Source organism: Vanacampus margaritifer, chromosome 7, assembly GCF_051991255.1.
Source record: "Vanacampus margaritifer isolate UIUO_Vmar chromosome 7, RoL_Vmar_1.0, whole genome shotgun sequence".
Classification (NCBI taxonomy): domain Eukaryota; kingdom Metazoa; phylum Chordata; class Actinopteri; order Syngnathiformes; family Syngnathidae; genus Vanacampus; species Vanacampus margaritifer.
The window spans coordinates 11290690-11312787 of NC_135438.1; the positions used below are offsets into that span (position 1 = coordinate 11290690).

Genomic DNA, 22098 nt, shown 5'->3' on the forward strand with positions numbered 1-22098 from the left:
CATGTAGAGAGCAAATTTTGCTGATAAAAGAAGTATTATACCTAAAAAAAATAAGTTGTGATCTTGAACATGTGGATAATATTCAATGTTTGGTGATTTGTATGACTTTTTGTGGTTGTGTGATCTCCTTGTTAATTATGTCTCGACTATGATTTCTGTCGATAGGAAGTTTGGTATTCTCATCATGGAACAAACAGCCCCAGGCAAACATTGTTGCCGAGCTTTCAACTTTCCTTGAAAGAGTTTTCTGCGGCGTAATAGTTGATGAAAAACAATCTCATCAAAAATAATTAGCCGCCCATCAGAAGGTTCTGATCCTATCATATCATTTTACTCAGCTGTCTTTTAAGTTTAATTAATTTCATTTTTGCCAGCCTTGTGAAGAACTTCTTATCTATGTGATATTAAGAGATTGTATTCAGTAAAAAATGTTGACCCATACAATAAACAGAAATGACATTGTTATATTAGGCCTGTTAATAATTAGGTGACTTGAGCTTGGCTTTTGTGTCGCTTTGACCTGTCCTCGTGGCTCAGCATCTTCCTATCGATCTGCACTTTGGCACACATATCTAGTTGAAACCAACTAAGACCATAGAGTCATACATTGTCACATGGGCTAGGCAGAGCTACCGTCCTGCGTGGGTGCGTTTGGCTCAGCGAGTATAAAGAATAGGAACCATTTTGGACAGATTATACCTTCTTCCGCATGCAGTTGAAAAAAGGCTTCACATTGGACTAAATCTTTTTAGCGTTCACTAAAGAGCTCAACTGAGAGCAGCCTATGCAGTGTTCTGGTAGTTACTGTTAGCATAATATAGTGAGCATTAAAGATTAAAAGAACCAAGCAAAGGTCCTCACATAACTTTCAACATTTAAACTGCAAAGTCAATATAGGCCATAAACACGAGCACAATTTATAATGTTTAACATCTTGTCTTGGAATAGACATGATGTAAGTTCAATGTACGTTGAACAGCACTTTTACCATAATGTTAGTGCTAATGGTAACCAGCTGTGTCCTAGCTGGTCTACCAATAACTCACTAATATAGGCAACCTGTGCTAACTAGTCGTTATTTGAATGAATATCACTCGCTAATTTTCTGTTAGCATAGCATTGGGATTTTACATTGACTTCAGCATTAGTAATTTTTCAAACAAATATTTTATTGTATTTAAATATATTTATTTTGTATTTAATATATAAATATATTTGATGTAATTACATGTGTGTAATTATTTTTATTGTGTGTTTAGTTTCACAGTAAACTCCAACTTAAGTGCCATAAAGCAGTTTAATGTATGCTCAGAAAGGGCAGAATCACACACACACACAAACGTCACATGCTGCACAGGCAAGTACACTCTGGGTACTTTCACAATGTAGGAAATGTACCGATTGGCACATTAATCTTTTTTTTTTTTTAAATGACAAGCCATAATCAAAATCACAATTAAATTGTAATTATTTTCTCAGCCGTAGATGCAGCAATTGTAGTGAGAAGAAATAATATGTGTCATGCTCATGTTTTTTGCGTATTTATTGACGAAGCAGAGTCTCCAGAGAACATTTTTCCTATTAGGTGGTCTTATTACGTTGCCATTGCACATGTAGTTAAAGCTTGATGTGCGTGACATGTCTCAACCACTACAACCCGAACCCCTTTTCTTTATAAAACCTTCATGCAGCTGCTCTGTTGTACACCCGTACTTCCCTGCAATTTCTTTAAAAGCAGCATGAGTGACGGCCATGATTAATTCAAGGCATTTACAAGGTATGTTATCACTCAAAAAGAGACGTGGAATAGGAACAAACGCAATCCCCAAAAAATAATGTGTTTTGATGAATAGAAATCGGAATAGGGAGAATGGAAGTGTGAGCAAGAAAGTTGCGAGTGAGCAATCAAGTCAGAAAATGTCAGGTGGAAAATGTCAAGAGAGCAGCGGAGGAAAAGAAAAGACAGAGATGCTGTGGCCCCTTGCCTACGATGCTCGCAGGCTTTTATGTTGCCTCACCCCGAGCTGCCAGCCGTGTTTTCAGCCTTGTACTCAAATGACAGCAGACATCACCCTCAGACACACACACACACACACACACACACACACGCACACACACACACACACACACACACACACCATTACTGTTGTGGCAGGGCTCCTAATCGCGCATCCCACACACACACTTGTTTTTTTGTTTTTTTTTGTTCTGTCAAGAGCGCGCACACACACAGATTGACAGCTCGTCCCTAGGCCACTGCTGACACACATGATTGATGGCAATGTTCCGTGGAGAATGCAGAAGGCAGGGCCAGCAATAATTCAGGAACAGGGAGCAGCTCTGTTTGGGTTGAGAAACACTCCATTAAGTTATGGAGAGAGCCAACGTACAAAATGTACAGCAGGATGTTTCACGGCTGCCAGTCAAGCAGGCGGACGGGGGTGGGTTGGAGGGGGGACACAGAAGGAAGGTGGTTTTCATTAAAGTCCACAGGAAGGGTCAGCTTCTGGTCACACTGAATAATATTCCACGGACTCTTTTATTCACACCCAAAGGACTGTGCAAATAGCGTTAAATCAATGGTAACAAGCATCGCAGTGAAAAGAAGGTGACGCGATGACCTCAAACAGGTTTCTTGGAATAAAAAAAGCTCATTTAGCCGACTCTCATTACAACACTAAACATGACAAGCAATCTAGTAGAAAAAGCACCAGGGGAGAAGGGGTCTCTTTGTATTATTGCTTTGTCTCGTTGTTGTTTTGTGGTAAAGTAGAAGGATGGACAATCATTTTCAAAACATATCTAATAGGGATCTTATTGTGAATGTTTTGAACTCCTGTTTGCACGCCGAGATTTTATTAAGCAGTATAATGCTGCCTCTATAGCAGAGGTCTGCGTGGAAGTAGCTCAACTTCCGTTAGCCAACATCTTTAGAACAATGAACCTCCACACACTTTTTTTTTTCAATATTTTTTATTTATTTTGTTTTTAAATGTAATAACTCCAACTTTGGGGCGTTGAAAAAACAACCCTGTCCACTGTACACTAGTTGTGTTTGAGTAAAGAGCGCCTCTGCTGGTTGCAGTCAAGTAGTGCACTCTGTTAGATATGACTAAACAAAAATCAATTCCACAAAGTTATCAAAACAATTAATCATGATCGAAACATTAGTTCATCAAAAAATCTGCGATTATGCCTGTCCGTAGAAGCGTGGAACTGCCAATGCGGAGTACGTATTTTTGACTGGCAAATGTGTTTTAACTTATTTGCAAGTACATTTGAACATATTTAAATACGTTCAAAACATATTTGCAAATACGTCCAAATGTGCCACAAGTACTTGTTGGCTGAATGCTAAAAAACTTTTTTTCCTCTAATGACATTCGATATTGACTTTATTTGCATGCACAAGTAAAGATTTTTTATTTATTTGTTTATTTTATTTTAGCATTTGACCTACATGTGTATTTTAAATTTTTTATATTTTTTAATTTTTTATATTATATGTATGTTTTTCCTTTTCCCCATAATGCTAAGTATTTGACATTCAAAAATATTAATTCCACATTGGCAGTTCCACACGTCTGTAAATCAGTAAAGATGGTAATAAAAATTAAATAGATGCCCTAACAAGTCCTCACTAAAGGCTTTTGTTTGAAAGCATTTTTAATTAAATATGTGAGGTCGGGCTCTGCCTTGGCCTCTATGAAGGCAATGTGTAAATATTTCCCTTTATCTAACACTCCGTAATGCAATATTGATTTGCACCACACAGAGCTGCAGCAGCAAGTTCAGAGATAGGAGGAGGCAAGCTGCTATAGTATGTGCACTTTTGGAGACGCCGTACATCAAACCTTGTGCCATTCTTTTCACTCCTGCCATCTCATCCATTCTTTCTTTATTTCTGAACTCAGTGTGAATAATTAAGATTATTTTACAATGAAATATTGACAGTAAAAATGGCTCACATGCATTAGGGGGGACTCTGCTGCTTCAAATGATGTCACTGTGTCATGAATCTTGCATGACACAGCAATATATTATATGGTATATTGTATGGTCTAGTACTTATAATATGTATGGCATAATAATGTACATTGTAAGAATGCATAGTATCAGAATAAGTACGATATACACATACTCACCCACATACAAAAAAAAAAAGAGCAATGATGATGACATGTCAAATCGGTAAAATTACCGAATGAACAATACTGAGATCTCCAGAAAAAAAAAAAAAAAAAAGAATAAGTACGATATGGTATTGTATGATCAAGTAATTAGTAGCATCGTTGTCTTCGTATAATATACATTTTAAGACTATGCTGTTAGATTTAAAATCAGATTTTTATTTATAAGTATGTAAAAAGTATAAGAAACACGAAAAATGACAATGACCAACAGAAGGAGACAGAATGGGAAGTCTGGTGGTCCGCTAATTAGCGCCCCCAAATTTTTTTAGATATAGAAGAAAGGAGACAATCAAATAATCTGCTTACAAACTAAACAAGTACAAACTTTTCCCTGTTTTTCATTTACCTTATGCGAGGTCCCCGCGATGGAATGCAAATCACTGAAATAAATATGAACAAATTATTTAATTAAATACATACAAAAGATGCAACTATTTAAAACATTAAACATAATTGAACAAATTAGAATGAAGTTTGGCAGCTATGCATACAAGTACAGTCTTGTTTTAATGTTTTGTTTTTAAAGTAAAGTATGTTTACAAGTGTTTTGAGTTAAAATTGTGGTTAAGGAATTTAATTAAATTAATTTAAACCCATATCTCAGGATTTCACTGTATTATAGTATAGTATAGTATCCAGTATTCATCTCTTCATCACTTTTATGTCATAAAGAACAAAATAATTGCCCACAGTCTGAAGTCCAAACGATCCATAATCTAGTTTTATTCTTGTAATTTTTGATGCTTAAACATTGAACATAAATGTTAATTTATATAATTGAAATAATGCAAGTTTAATGTGTTGTGTACTTATCTTTTGTCTCTCTGTTCCTTTTCTTCCTCCGCAGACTTCCGCCCACCTCTGATCCCTCCCAACAGAGGCGGGGGTGCCATCGGAGGGGGCTCCTCATCCTCAACCAGTCGTTCCACCACCACTCGCGCCCCCCCCTACTTCACCACCCCGCGTCCTCTCCTCACCACCTCACCGGGACAGCGTTACCGTACCACCACAACCGTTCGCCAGCCCGTCATCAATCCGGCCGGCGGTTCGCCATCTGACACCAATCAGATCCCGGACACCAACCGCAAAGCCGTGGAGCGCCACCCGCCCGTGCAGGGGCCCCCGGCGGCACCGCAGCCCCCGGTTTTGCCTCCCCAGGACTTTTGTAGTCCCAGAGTCACGGCGGATATTTCGTGGCCCCGCACCCAGCAAGGCCAACTCGCCAAGCAGCCGTGCCCGGTTGGGACGCTCGGTAAGGAACGTCAGTGGATGATGTCACCGTGTGAAATCTTTATGTTCAAAGTGTCTTAGAATGCAAAATATGTATTTTAACTTGAACAAAACTTCTACTAGTCTTATTAGATTTGACACAGGTCTGATCAGCTGGATCGGCAGATATTTAGCATTTTATGCAAAATTGGTGATAAGCTCCCGTACCAGCCGTCGCACCAATAAATAACGGCTCGCTAACTTAACTAGCAAAATTGGATTTTTATAAAGGATACTGTGGGCACATTTTGGGGACGAAATCAATCTGCTATTTTACATATTCATATACCAATTTTCCATGGCATCGTTTAAGTATTGGTAGCGAGGTACTTTATACAGGTATAATATGGAAGTAAAAATGTTGGTATTGTAACAACACTAGTTCTAATGACTACGGGTGTTAAAAAAAATTGTTAAAGCGATAAATCACAATATTACAGCGCGCATTTCTAAAAATAGATTGCAACCTGTTTGTTAAACCAGAGGTCCCCAACCCTGGTCCTCAGGGACCGGTATCCAGCCTGTTTTCCATGCCTCCCACAGCCAACACAGGTGATTCATATCATCAGCTAATCAGCAATCTCTGGAGAAGGCTGATAACGATCTCCACCTGTGTTGGCTGTGGGAGACATAGAAAACAGGTTGGATACCGGTCCCTGAGGACCAGGGTTGGGGACCTCTGTGTTGAACAAGAGCTCACAGTTGTAAGTTGAAGTTTCAGATAAATAAATATATTTTCATACAAAGCTTACAGTGTACTGACTACTATTTTCTAAATTTGAGTAAAAAAAAAAAAAAATCACAATAATGGACTCATAGATTCGTATCAGGATTAATCGGTATCAAATCGAATCATGACCATTGAAATGTGACGTATCAAATCGCCAGATATTAGGCAATTCACACCCCTACTAACTTTTAATTGTTTATTATCTTCAGTGGATGATGTCACCGTGTGAAATCTTTATGTTCAAAGTGTCTTCTACTAATTAAGAGTTTCCACTAATGAGGATTTTTGCGCCCTTTTGGGAGAAGGTTCAAATGTTCCAAGGAAATGATCAAGATTTAACTCTTGGAGGTCAAGGCTAAAAGTTTTAACAGGTGATGAACATCTCCCAAAAGTGAAGCGCTAGTTTTTGAAACTGTAGGTTCATTCATCACAGCACACTTGTCGTGTATGTACCTCCACGGGGTACGTTGCTCATGTTAATTTGCTTACATGACAAAGACTTGCCCGGCGCTCCCCCCGCGGGCACCGCGTGAAGTGTTCAAGTCTTTCGGTGAATGTCAGCGCTGTCTCCCCTTATTAGTTTTGCTTCTCTTGCAGGCGTGGCCACATACATGTGCATGGCCCATTTGGGCTACTGGGATCCTCAAGGCCCCGACCTCAGCAACTGCACGTCTCCTTGGGTCAACCACATCATGCAGAAAGTAAGTGTGGGTCTTCCTGGCCGCCCTTGCGAGAATGCGTGCTAAGATAAGTTTCCCGGAGCATCATTTCTCACGCATGGAGATACAACCACCACGGGGGGTGATTTATCCCGCGTGTATCCGTCTCCATTTGTCAACCTACCAACTAGTGCTTGAAACAGACGAGATTGTATATATAGCTGTTGGGGGGTACAGATATGTCCAGGTTTTTGCAGAAAGGACAGCATTTGTGTTGATGTTTTTTGCTCTCCAAGATGCCAATATTTGTGTGAATACTGTGAGACAAAAGAGTGCTAGAGGCTAAACACGGTGAACAAACATTGTGCAGGAAATGGTAAGCTATTGCTATTACAGTGCTGCTCCGATCATTGACTTTGTCAGTAAGCTGTGGACATCAAACATTAGACAGTTGCAGCAAGGATGTATCCAATCAAGATGCTCGGATTTCATGCTGATTTTGTTCACAGCCACTTGGTGGTATTTGCATGAAGAATAGTTCATTTAAATTTTTTAATTTTTAAATTTTTAAATTTTTAAATTTAATTTTTTAATTTTAATTTTTTAATTTTATTTTTTTTATTTTAATTTTAGTGATGATGTTTGTACTGTCAACCAGCCTTCTGTAGGTTCGCAAAAAGGAAGCTCTACGGTGCAACATCTAAAGACAATTTTTACTAGCTTGAATGAGAAATAGAATGCAAAATATGTATTTTAGCTTGAACAAAACTTCTACTACTCTTATTAGATTTTACACAGGTCTGATCAGCTGGATCGGATCGGCAGATATTTAGCATTTTATGCAACATTGGTGATCAGCTCCTGTACCAGCCGTCGCATCAATAAATAACGGCTCGCTAACTTAACTACAGACGCTCCCCAACTTACGAACGAGTTACGTTCCGAGCGATCGTTCGTAAGGTGAATTTGTTCGTAAGTTGCTTCAGTGCTATATTTTGTATTATAATTTATGTTTAAAGAGAATACGTACAGTACTGTACTACGTATGTTAGAGAGAGAGAGCGAGAGACACACACAGTATGTACATGTAAGGAATAAGATAAATAAAATGAAGTTTAACTTACTTTTGGAAGATGTACTCGATGCTTAAGGAGATGATGGAGGAGGAAGAAGAGGAGGATTTTATATCATGAGACGTTCTTCGTCGTCGCTGGAATGGGCTTCAAAAGTTACTTCCTCCTCCGTAACTTCAATGTAGGAAGAAGTTGAGGGTCGCGGAGAAGAAGTTGAGGGTTGATGAGTATCTTCCTTGGAGGATTTACTAGAAACTGGCCGAAAGAAGCGATCTAACGACGATTGCACAGTTTTCTTCTTTTTTCATCATAAATGATGCGGTAGCACTGTATGGCATCATTCAATTGATTTGCAACCTTTGTGCAACGTTCAATATTTGGGTCTTGCTGCTCGAAGAGTGCGATGGCTTCTTCATGGTGACAGGCGTTTCTTCCTCCTCCTCCTCGACACGTTGCTGAGCCTGGGTGAGCTCTCACAGCGCCAATCGTCGGTATTAGCGGTGGAAAGAAGCACTACAGTACTCGGAAAAAGGCGCGCAATACAAAATCTAACTTACAGCATCTCTTTCCGAACATTTTTTGACATGCGCGCATGCGCGCAGACATGTTCGTATGTACCGTTGTTCGTAAGTTGGGGGAGCGTCTGTATATATATATATATATATATATATATATATATATATATATATATGAAATCTCAACTAATCAGATTGTGTCCAATTGTCAAGATTTCACTGTATGTAATAGTTTACCATGACATTGCCCAAGTGCAAAGAGTGTTGAGTGCATTCTATGAATAATTCTGAATTTTTTTCATTACACCTTTTCTCCTAACGCCCTCTTCAACTTTTCCTCTCTCCTGCATGTCCCTCCCCATCCTCCTCTTTGCACTCAACTTTCCCTGCAACTTTTTCTCCTTGCTCCAACTCCCACTACGTCGTCCTCAACTCCATCCATCATCCCCTATCACCCACCCCCACCCCCCTTTCTACCCTCTACACCCCCCCCCCCCCCCACCTGTGCTGCTGTGTTTGTATGCAGCTCCGGTCGGGCGAGACGGCAGCCATCGTGGCCAGGGAACTGGCAGAGCAGACCAAAGGGCTCCTGCGTCCTGGCGACGTGCCTTCCACGGTGCGGGCCATGGCCCAGCTGGTGGAGCTGCTAGACGTGCAGCTCAGGAACCTCACCCCCGGGGGCAAGGACAGCGCCGCCCGCAGCCTCACTAAGGTACTGCGTTGTAAACTAAATGACAGGAAATCATTTGGAATGACCATATTTGAATTGAAATCCATAGGAAGGGTTAAATCCTCTCTACTATAGACAAAAACAATAAATAAATAAATATTTTCACTGTACATGTAACTCAATCCTGAGCATACAGTGGATCTGTTTCATCGGCGGTGAACAAGGAAAAATGTAGTTGTGTAGTTTGTTCATGTAGGCATTCATTAAAGTGAGGCAAGTCATTGGGGACTCGCTGACTGGCTGCCTTGGCTGCCTAATTGACTGGCTGACTCATTTAATGGGAGACTGTTCCTTGATTGTCTTTGCTGAGGTCAACAGTGATACGCCGACTTTGGGAGCGAGACTGACAGCTGCTGCCAACTCTTATATACTCACTGTGTCTTTTTTTCTTCTTTTTTTTTTAACTTTACTTTCTGAGTTACTGGGACTGCACCTATTTACACTCTCCCAATCTGCCGTTCTATCTCACTGCGACCTTTGCCCTTTGAAATGAACTCATCAAAGCTTGTGTGCAAGTGGAAGCCATTAATATGCGGTTTTACTGTTGACCAAATGGCTTGTTAGAGGTTGAATTTCCAGATAAGTATTGCTCGCTCTGAGAGGAAAAGCGGTGCTCCTGATCTCATTAATGACCCAAATTCATAATTAAATTGCTGCATTTGAAAATGATGACTATTCATGTTTGAGTGGATTACAATAAAAGCCTTAATACACTCAACAGTAGATACAGAAAATGAATGGAAGAATATGAGTGGGAAAAAAAATCAAAGCATATTGCACCACTGCAGGAAAATGTCACTTATTTTCCTAATATAATTCTTTGTTTGATGATAACAAACATACAACATGCTGAAAAGAAAAGCCAGTCGATGAAATTATTTTACAAGACAAAGATAAATAACTCATAGATATTGTAGTAAGTTATAGATGCATGTCGAACAGATATTTTACAGGGATGACGCTACATAGAGATACAGTGGACCGATAAATGTTTTTTAAGATTGATATGGATATGTATTATTAGAAGCTACAGAGGCCGATAACCAATATTTTGAGCCGATATTAATTTTAATAGATTATTATTATTTAAACAAAGATCTTTGGTTTAAATTTCTGACAAAAAGTTCAGTGACCTCCGAGGGTCATTAGCATGTCTTAAAAAAGTTAAATAAAATAAAAAATAAAATAAACAAGTAAATAGCTTCCTATTGTTTTGTATAGTAAATAAAGTTTTCTATAATGTGTAAGTACCGGAAATATATATTTTTTTATAGGGATGCACGATAATATCGGTGGCCGATAATTATCGGCAATTATCGACTAATTTGACGTCAAACAGATAAACCAGATAATGAAGAAATCTGCCAATAATTATTGCCAATTAATCAACCAGTTTGACATCCTACAGATAAACCAGATAATAAAGAAATGTCGTTGTTGCTGTTTTGTTTTGGCAAACTCAAAATGAGTTTTTTTTTTTTTAAAAGCAGACATATCAATAAAATTTAGCTTCATGGTGCTTTACACAATGTTTACATGTATTTGTCCACGTTAGCGTTATAGTCGGACTCAAAAGCATATTTGTATTCAAGTTAATTTTGCAAGCAATTATCAGCTGACTCATCGGTTATCGACATCGGTACTTTCTAAATGACTGGTTTATCTGTACCGGTTGAAAGTAGCATTATCGTGCATCCCTAAATTTTTTTTTACAAATCTTCGTTTTCATTTCAAGCAAAAGATAGAAGGTGCAGAGAGTTCCCAAGGTCAGCAGCCTCTCCTATAAAATTAATTGAAAATTAAAGAAATAGTTCCCTGAAGTTAACACAGTTTTAAATTGATCTATTATCGGCCGTGTGATTCTTCATAACGACCAATGCCGATATTCGTCAAAATGCTGAATATCGACACAGACCGATATTGGGTGGGTCAGAAATCTGTGTAGCCCCAGTTAAGCTCTTCCATCATTTTATTTGATATTTTAAAATATATTTATAAATCATTTTCTCAATCACGCCCCCGGGGGTGAAAAAATCCTGGCGCCACGAGTGCCTTTATGGTGTGTGTTTATGAACTACGCCGCTGTAAAAAGTTGTCAAACAAAAATATGACTCAACAGTTTTAATTAGAGAGACAATATCTTTTTTACAAGCCTTTTCTGTCGGTTTGAGGTTACAAACAGTGTCACTTAGGAAACAAACGACACAAAAGAATAAGAGAAATGTGCGCGCTATGGGAGAAAGGTGAGTGAGAAGAATAATGATGGTTTTTCAGTCCCCCGAAGTCTACGTGAGTGATGTTAATGACGTCGCCATGTGTGTGTGCGTGCGTGTGCTCACCCGAAGCCACGTGCGTGCGTGCGATTGAGAGGGTGTTACATCGCTAACAGTTGAATTGTTTGAATTTACAGCTTCAGAAGAGAGAGAGGTCCTGCAGGTTTTTCACACAGGTATTTCTGCTTCCTGGTATCCGTTGATTGCTTTACCATACCCCGCTTTTTGTGTGCGCGTGTGTACGTGTGTTTTTTACTTTCACGCTCAGCATGTCATTTATCAAGCAAGCCTGTGTGTGATATCACACATTTGTGATGCGCTATGTTGGTTTGTATTTATACTCTGCAGCAGAGGTTTTTACAATTTGAATTGAAACCCTTTGAGGAGGGAGGGGGGGGGGCTAATTTAAATGTATCCTTGCCCTAACTATAAAAAAAATCATCTGCATCAATCAACGGGATACACCGGGTGTGTGTTGACAGTATTTTCATCTCCTCAAAGGGTTTGCTTCTTTTGTTTTCATTTCCATTTTTTTTTTTTTCTTCTATCATTTGCAATCAGCGGTACAGATAAGAGACCGTGATCAATATCAATAGTAGCTCATCTATTTTGCAGGACCGTGCGCTGGGTTGTAAACGGCCTGCCTGGAAGCAAAATGACTCGCTATCCATCTCCATTCATTGAAATGTCTGTGCTGCCACGGCCGCATCAGAGAAAGCGAAGTGGAATGATGGATAGTTTGTTGCACGGCGGTTCTTGATCATGATCTCGCCGCTTTAACGTGCGTCTGCTCGGCTCGGTGTTCATGGCTTCTGTGTCCTTGTCGCTGTGTGGATTGCGGTTCATGTTGCAACCTTGAACACACGATGTAACATCACTTTAACATTGTTTTTATTTGTGTTGCAATTGCTATTAACTAAATAGCTTTTCAGTCCAAAACGTATTTATTTTAACTCATTCACTGCCATTGACGGTTATAAACGTCAAAAAATCATTTTAACTATTTCTATTAGTTTTGCTTTTTTTTTTTCTACTTTTGTTAACAAGAGTATGAAAACCTAGAATTTTTTTATTGTACATTTAGAACAGATATAAAATGTGTGCTTAATTGTGAGTTAACTATTGAAGTCATGTGATTAATTACGATGAAAATTTTGAATCGCCTGACGTCCCTAATTTTTAATAATCTTTTTTTTTTCATTCACTGCCATTGACGGCTATAAACGTCAAAAATTTATATTGATTAAAATTTTAATCACAAATTTCATATCTGTTCTGAATGTGCAATAAAAAAATTATAGTTTGTGCAATAAAAAAAAAATCTAGTTTTTCATACTCTTGTTAACAAAAGAGGAAAAAAATGTTAAACTAATAAAAATTGTTCAAATGATTTTTTGACGTTTTTAGCCGTCAATGGCAGGGAATGAGTTATTGAGAGTATGAAACTTAGAAAAAAATATTTTATTGTACATTTAGAACAGATATGAAATGTGTGCTTAATCGTGAGTTAACTATTAAAGTCATGTGATTAATTACAATGAAAATTTTGACGCCTGACGTCCCTAATTTTTAATAATCTTTTTTTTTTCATTCACTGCCATTGACGGCTATAAACGTCAAAAATTGATATTGATTAAAATTTTAATCACAAATTTCTGTTCTAAATGTGCAATAAAAAAAATTATAGTTTGTGCAATAAAAAAAACTCTAGTTTTTCATACTCTTGTTAACAAAAGAGGAAAAAAATGTTAAACTAATAAAAATTGTTCAAATGATTTTTTGACGTTTTTAGCCGTCAATGGCAGTTAATGAGAGTATGAAACTTAGAAAAAAATATTTTATTGTACATTTAGAACAGATATAAAATGAGTGATTAATGGTGAGTTAACCAGTGAAGTCATGCTATTAATTGCGATTCTAAATTTTGATCGCATGACACCCCTAATTTTAATTAATTTTATATGAAGAGTTCAAATGCAACAGCAGACATCTCCAATTTTTGTTTAGAAATGAGTAGAATTTGTTGTATTTTTCTGGTTCCGAGTCAAAGTAAAAAATATAGGATGTTCTAAACTAACATAAATCCTAACCATAAAACATCACAAAACCAGACAAAATGATTTAGTTCAAAAACATACAAATCCCAAAATTTCACAAAACTATAAAATGACATGGTAAAGGATAAGAAGAGTGAGTGTAGTCAAAACACAATCTCTCCTTAAATGAATCCTTACTCCTAACCCTTCAAAGGAAGAGACTGTCACATTGATTGAGTCGGTTAATCTTCTTCGTTGTTGCTATCGTCAAGATCCTGTTGACCCGCTAGATTGCGAATTTGCGGCCAACATTGGCGGAAACGCCCTCATTAAATCTGTGGAGTCGATTCCTGGAAGCAGAGATGTAGAGATGGGAATTTCTCTCCAAGAAGAGGCGCTTCTATTGGCTCGGTCGGCTCCCTGATAAGAGCTGGCTTCCAAGTGGCCTCTGAATTTTGGGTTGTTTGTTGTAGTATCTGTAAAATGAATTATGAATTTTTACGAATTATGATTTTTTTTTTTTTTACGAATTACGATTTATTTATTTTTTTTTTTACGAATTATGATTTTTTTTTTTTATGAAGCAATAGGTGTTTACTATGCATACGCCCAATGCAGGTTGCTTGTTCACAAATCAGCTCAATAACTGGCTCCTGTTGTTATGGGTTGTTTGTTGTAGTATCTGTAAAATGAATTACGAATTTTTACGAATTATGGGTTGTTGTTTTTTTTTTACGAATTATGATTTTTTTTTTTAAATGAAGCAATAGGTGTTTACTATGCATATGCCCAATGCAGGTTGCTTGTTCACAAATCAGCTCAATAACTGGCTCCTGTTGTTGTAATGGGTTGTTTGTTGTAGTATCTGTAAAATGAATTACGAATTTTTACGAATTATGATTTTTTTTTTTTACAAATTATGATTTTTTTTTTTTTTTTACGAATTATGATTTTTTTTTTAAATGAAGCAATAGGTGTTTACTATGCATACGCCCAATGCAGGTTGCTTGTTCACAAATCAGCTCAATAACTGGATCCTGTTGTTGTTATGGGTTGTTTGTTGTAGTATCTGTAAAATGAATTACGAATTTTTACGAATTATGATTTTTTTTTTTTTTACAAATTATGATTTTTTTTTTTTTTACGAATTATGATTTTTTTTTTTTAAATGAAGCAATAGGTGTTTACTATACATACGCCCAATGCAGGTTGCTTGTTCACAAATCAGCTCAATAACTGGCTCCTGTTGTTGTTATTTCACACTCACAATCTATATTAGCAGCGAGTCTATAATTTTTTGGGTGAAAATTGAGAGGAAAGGAAACTGCTCCATGAGAAGACGCCATATGAGAGCATCTCTTTCAAAGATTTATGTTTGCTTCTCTTATTAATTCCAGAAATATTTTAAATTCTTCGTCTGACAAAACATACATTACTTGGTGTCCAGTCCTGCCATCAATTCACAAAAGGAGTTTCCATAGCTAAAATTTAAAGTGTTTCAATTCAGGTTTATTTGCACAGTTCTTGAAAATCCGAATGAAAAGAAGTGGATGGAAACTAAGCTTTATGGAATCAGGATTTTTCGGCTGATCAGCGAACGAGTTTGGAAAAAAAAGATAATCAATCACCCATTCGACCAGAAGGTGGAATAATATATCTATTTAAGCAACTTTTAGATCGGCCATTGCGGCGGAAAAGTACTGGCCAAGAATAGGGAAATCCATGTATAATTAACACCAATAGAAATGCATGGGGGAAAAAATAGACCCCAAAAAAATATTTAAAAAATGCTTATAAACATTAAATATAGCATGTAATGTCTTCTTTAGCGGAGCCAATCAATTATATTATTGATCGATTGGTCAAATTAATTTTCAGCAATAAAAAGTTAATAGTTTATCTGTAATTCATTTGATAAGTTCATTATTTTTCATGTACGATTAATACCTGTAAAAACACATTTTGCCACTTGCTGTCAACGAAAAATGACATCACGTGTGCCCAAATATTGAAGCTATCAAATCAATTCCAGACAAAATATTAACTTTTTATTGCTGAAAACGGCTCAACGAGTCAACAGCCACAGACATTACAGCCATAGCAACAATTTATGCATTTGAAAATCAATTTCAAGTATCATCAAACGGTTGCCGTATGCATTACGTAAATCACTGCTCATCGCTCATTGGTCAAGCGATTTGTTATTGCTTGAAACACAAACTAGAAATCACACATGCTTAGGTACCTCCGAACGCTGTAATATTATATGCCACTTGATGCCTTTAGTTTCATCTTCATACATTTTTCCTCCATTCTTGTGGTTAGCATATCTCATTGCAAGGCGTTCAACAAGGCACTTTTACTTGAATCAGTTGTTGGGATTTTCGGCTTCACTGATTTGAGCGAAGCGGCGTTATTCCGAAGTGGCACGCCGGCCACCCCGATGGCAAGCCAGGCGTGACGAGTACAGTCGAGCTACGCCGCTGCCAATCGATAACCGCCGAGAAAGTACAGTGGAAACGGGTGAAGTATCTTTTTGTGTAATCCTCTTAACAAACAAAAGAAAGCAGAATGGCACTCTCGAATTTGGGCTCCCTTGGAAGAGGTAATAACACAAAGACAAAGCACCACAGCACCACAGCACCTCGCTCATCTGTGTGCCGGAGACAGCCCGCAGCGTCTCATTTTTGCTCACACACACACATTCATACGCACCCTTGATGGGCTGGCTCTTTTTCTCCTGATGCAGGCTGTTTTTTTTTTTTTTTCCCCAACCTCCCTTCCTTTGCAAAATCTATCCACGTCAGCACCAGTCAGCAATGTCACATCATAGAACATGGCTTATAAATGTATGCGAGCTGACACGCACGCGACACACGCGTCGCCGATGTATAAATATAAACTCCCCTGATGATCTCGCACTTGTCACATCACAACGGCGCGTTTTTTTTTTTGATGCCTTCCCTTCGCTCTTTCGCGTCGCCGATCCCATCGGCTCGGCGCCTTCAAACGGCTCCTTCCGGTTTTCCGAACATTACGTCACGCGCGCCTTCCGCGTCGGGGAGGTGGAAGTGATCGATTATATAATTAGGCGGTGTAATGCAAAACAAAATTATAGCAGCGGTCCCCTACTCTGCCAGATAGAAATGTGCGTGATTAGGGATGTGGTGTGTTGCTGCCCTCTCCTCGTTAATTATCTGCTGCACTAATTGTCAAGTGAGGGGAGCGTGCAGGAGGTTTGGGTTCTTAATAGAGATGAAAAATAATTGAATTCTCTTCCCACTTTCTCTCTCTCTTCTTCTCTCTCACTCACACACACACACATTCCGTTTGGGGAGCTGGGGACTCGTTTCATGTATACTAAATTGGCAATTTATTCATGATGAAGTTGGTTATTTGAAGAGGCTTTGATGCTGCAGGCTGGTTGATGGAACGAGGTAGCGTGGGCAAGGTGCGAGGAGAGGAAGACTGATGGGAGAGCACGCGTGGTCGAAATTCAACAGAAAGACAACGGCCATTTGACTACTTTTCTTTGAAGGCCCGTGGGGAACATTTGTAATCAATAAATAGATTGCTGATTATTTTTTGAGGGCGCACAACGTGAGTGCGTGAGCGTAAGAAGCCAATACAAATGTTTAAACTGGAATGATTGGCTTTGTGCCTAACTAGTCTGCTTTTGCGTACTGGTTTACTGTTTAACCGCTGAATCATCAATCAATTTGAATGGTTTACTTATTGTCAAAAGACATGTCATAGTCCCAAAAATGTCAACCCCAATTTTATTTTATTTTTTTGACAATATGTTCTATGCAGCCACACTGGTCTAAGTGAGTCGAGTGAAAATGATATCACAGTTTCTCAGGTCTCAACCAATCATAGCATAGCTTCCGAAAGCAAGGGAGCTGTGATTGGTCGTTGCCTGAGTCCTGAGCAACAGTGATGTCATCTTCAGTCGACAGAAAGTAGCAAAATGGCCGCCCTCTGAGATGGATAAAAATGACTCATATTCCATCAATGTAATATTAATCAGAATGTCATGTTGGTCACATATAACTTATTATTGTCAAGAAATGTTTAGGGTTGACTTCCACTTTAACCTCCAGAATCTAATGTCACTCCATTCACTTTCATGCAGGCTTGTGATCGTGGGATGGGAGATTTATTTTTATTTTTTTTCCCCCTGTCTCTGAATGTACTGAACTCCTGCTACGTCAGGGGTTTCTGTTAAAGGTGATACGGCAAATACAGACTCTTATCAAAAAAATAGAATAACCTCAAAAAGTTGAATGATTTCCATAATGTCATGATCCATATTTTTTTAGTTTCGTATTTGGTTTTACTTTGTTACGTCTTTTCTTGTGGTTCATATCTTTCTCGTTATGATTTTTGTGTCCACCTGTTTGTCAGCCCGTGTCTACCAATCAGATCCCTCAGCCGCTTGTGTTGTGTCCAGCTTTTTCTCATTGTCTCGTTACTTTGCTTGCATTTAGGCCCCGCCCACACGAGAGCCAGTTTCAATGTATCCTCACAAGTTTCTTACCGTTTAGGTCGTTAGGTCGACGTATGCGCCAATCCCGTCAGTTTTTTTAACAACAATGGCGGATAGCCGTGTCGTAGTCGTTTTGCGCAACCTCCTTAGCCTTGCTTATGCTTTTGCAGCAAACATTTTTTTTGTCTTTTTCATGTTGTTTTGATACATGCAAAGCCATCTTTGTTCTGTAGATTGCAATAAAGTTAGGAAAAAAAGTATTCGTCTTCCTTGCTGATTTTTCTACGCTTTTCGTTAACTCACTGACTTGGCATATACATTACAGCCGTTAAACGTCCTCAGCGTCTTCTTTTGGACACACGCAAGTCTTGAAATGCTTCTGTGTGTACCAGATTTGTTTGATGGACGAAGCTGTCTTTGCTTCCGTCTGGACGGGGGCCTTAGTTCCTGGTTTCTGTTCAGTTCTTGTTGGATCATTCTGTTTGCTTTCGCTCCTCGTCCTGGTAATTCTGTCCGTGTAAGGTTAGTCTGAGTGTTTGTTTCTTTGAATGGTTTTTGTTTTTTATATTAAGCCTAGTCTTCTTTTTGTGTTGTTGTTGATAAAACATTTTTGTGAGCACACCTGACCTCCCTCACTGCTAGATTCAGGGCCCATAAATTAAGTGATTTCAAGTATTTGTTTATTTTTACATCATTTGGGCTCCCAGCGCATAAAACGCACGAAAAAAAATTGAATACTGTGAAGAAATCACCATGTATACTTCTCAGTGTTTTTGCATGGGAAGGAGCTGTCAGCTGGCCCTCATTTTCCTCTACTGTATTTTTACAAGAAGAAAATGAGGGTCACACTGCAGCTGCATTCTGGATGTAATGCAGCTGTTTTATACCTTCTGGAGATAAACACATGGATTAGTCTCTCTAATTCAGGTGTAGACACGACTCCATTGATTTTGCTAATGTTTTCCACATAGCAAAAAGCTGAGGATTTTCTGGATTTAAATTAATGGAGGTTGAGTCGACATCACTCTGCTGGTCGCAGCCAAGATCCGATTAATCAACAATCAATTCCATAGCATATATCAGAATTCTCAAGGATCCGTTAGTATGTCGTTCGCTTGCAGAAACAGAAATGTGCAGCGAGGAGACAGCAATGCTCAATGGCAATGTCTAATGTGCCCTCTATTTATGGATTGCGGGTCAGAACATGACATGCTGTGAATGTAAAACCTGATTTAGCTCTAAACTCTTTCTGTCAGGAAGGACAGAAGAGAAGTCCAACAACAAATGACAGAAAAGTCTGCTTCTCGGATGAAAACATTCTCAAAAACATGCACTTTCTTCAAGCGCAGTCAACCGAGAAAGAAAGGCTCCCCCCCTCCCCCCCCCCCCACTTTTACATCCGAATGCTGTCAGTTTAAAAGTGAGCGTCGCCGTGCGTGAGCGTACGCACGCACTGGCCGTCCACGCGCGAGCGCTCATGCGTGTGCACGTGCAGCCCTCGTGTAGCTGCGAGAAGTAGAACAGGCCGCCTCTCGTCTGTCTTGCCGCTCTTGTTTACGCTGGATTACCCCAACGCTTCAAAGGATTTCACTTCTGCCCCATTTACTGCCGTGCGTGCGTGCGTGCTCAATGTGCACATGCGCATCCCTGTTATGTGCATACACAAATGCAGAAATGAACACCGTTATCTCTTTCCACAGAGTGAATAACCCCGTAAAAAAGCGCCATAATTTTAGCCCCCCAGTTGTCAGACTTGTGTAAATGTTACCAAAGGCAACTGTGCTTTAAGGCGTACACACACACACACACACACACACACACACACAAATATCAACTCCATGACTTTCATGACGTGTAGATCTCTGGACCTGAAGGAAATCGCATACCTTTTTTCCCAAGATATCGGTCCTTCTCCTCTGTAGATGTAATCTCGGCAGCGGAGAATTACATTTCAATGGGCAAAAAAATTATATGAAATAGAAAATGCAAGATAATCAAAAGTTCAATAAAAAGCTATGAGAAGTTTAATGAGAGTTAGATGGGAGGGTGGGTGGCAGTTGGTGGTTATCTGAAACACATCAAAGTACAGCATGAGGGAATGGAAAACAGAGCCTGCACTGAGAATAGTCTCAGCAAGTGGAGCAGAATGATGCACTGCAATGCCTCTCATCTTGAGCCCCCCATGCGCGCACGCACACACACACACACACACACACTTATTTGTAAGCGTGCATATTAAACAAAAAGGCACCCACACACGTTTTTTTTTTTTTTTTAATATCGTGTCATTTTTGTTTTCTATCAGATGTAATTCCCAATACGTACAAGGAAGCACAAAGAAATACTGTAACCGATATTATTTATTATCTAAATATGCGTACTAGGATTGTGGACGAACCGATTGTGTCCCAATCACATTATCACAAGACATTACTTATACGTGTTCCTAGTCCGCAGGCCCGTTCTGAAAAGAGCTCACCAGTGATGGGACAATTGTGATTTCCTAGGATTGTAGTGATCAATTGAAAATGTGAACACGGGCAGATATTTATGGGGGAAAAAATTGTATATTGATTACCAGTTTCCCAATTATTATGAGAAATTATTAACAGTTTTTAGTATTAACTGTTGTCACATAAATGTCATGAATTGCTAATGATAGCACATAATAACTAGGGCCCAACCAATATGAAGTTTTTTTGTGTTTTTTTTAGCCTGTGCCAATTCCAATATTTGGCTAAACAAAATTTTGATATCTAATTAATAGGCCCACTAACAAAACAAATATAATTAATAAAATAACTTAATTTTTGCTTCCTTAATGCTAACAGCAATAAAAATATGAATAACAGCCCCGATATTAGATTATTATTTTTTGCAATACTTTGTCCTTTAGTATTTAATTAAACTAACTAATTTAACTATAATAGAGAGGAAAATGTAAAAAAAAAAAAAAAAAAAAAAAATTGGCCTATTTTTTGGGCTATGTATTGTGTGGGGTGATATTTGAACACTGTTATCTTTATTAATCTATGCTGTAATGTGCTAGTCCGTGTTTGTTTTTTGTTTTTATGATTTTTGACTAATATTGGCATTAAACTGTTCGGCTCCTAATAATACCATCATTAAAGCAAGTTAGTTTTTTCAGAAGAGTGCCTCAAACTGGTATCCACTTTCATTAATAATTACCCAAGAAGTAAGTCTCAGCTTCAAAAAGGTTGATGGCCCCTGACTTAGTAAAACTGTGACTTATTTCTCTGTAGTGAATAAAGAACTTTAAAGATTATTTTTACACAGTATATTGAGAAATGATGCTGACTTCAAGACTTGAACCAGAAGCTGACTTGAAACAACGAGCTACATTTTAGGGCTGCAATTAATGATCTTTTTTTTTTTAAAGTTTGCTGAATTTTTTAACGGTTCTAACATGAGATCATTACAGTGATTGTTAGATTAAATATACTGTATTTTATATTATAATACAATCAAAGAAACAATACTAAAAAATATACCGTTGACCTTAAAGTTACATTAAAAAGTAACGCTATCCATCTACCTGCCACATCTCTTCATATGCCTTTTACAATACAGTTGTTTTTGTCCTTGTTTTGTCATTATATGTTATATATGTGATATATTGAAAGCAATTATTGCAGATCTGAAAAGCTGGATTCAAGGGCTTTGTTATGAGATATGAGTCAAAATTGTTTGTTGCAGATCGATTTTTGACCTTGAGAATTCTTATTGAAGGTCAGAGTCAGTCACCTAAAGCAGTTGACCAATTATCAACCTAAGTTATGTTCATCGTCTTCTGGCACAATCGTATTTATTATCAGCTTAAAAAGAATGGCACACCCTAATTTTGACAAGGTAAATATTAATTAAGTTCTATGTTTCATTGTTGTGTGTAAAGTTCTCTATCAGAGGCTTTGTTGAAGCTCGATGTTGACTAAACAGGAAAAATGTATTGTTTTCGCACGTGCACGCATTTGTGTGCTTCATATTATGTCCAACTTCTATTTGTTTGCCGAATCACTGGCTTAATTAGTTTGGTTCACAAGCAGCCATCCCGCAACTCATGCAACGTGCATCACAGCTAATTAGCTGCTAGCTGGAGCGGGGCATCACACT

The 22098-nt window shown here is 38.3% G+C and overlaps 1 protein-coding gene across 12 annotated transcripts in view; it reads left to right on the forward strand.

Moving 5' to 3' along the window:
• The window catches only part of adgrl3.1 (adhesion G protein-coupled receptor L3.1), a 191273-nt gene that overhangs the window by 119493 nt on the left and 49682 nt on the right, over positions 1-22098 (forward strand). For 9 of the 12 annotated variants that reach the window (XM_077571872.1, XM_077571875.1, XM_077571881.1 and 6 more), the window contains 4 exons: positions 5041-5445; positions 6790-6893; positions 8966-9151; positions 11580-11618. In XM_077571872.1, the coding sequence (XP_077427998.1) occupies positions 5041-5445; positions 6790-6893; positions 8966-9151; positions 11580-11618 (734 nt within the window). The remainder of the gene's footprint in view (positions 1-5040; positions 5446-6789; positions 6894-8965; positions 9152-11579; positions 11619-22098) is intronic. The other 3 variants (XM_077571883.1, XM_077571873.1, XM_077571882.1) reach the window with 1 other exon arrangement.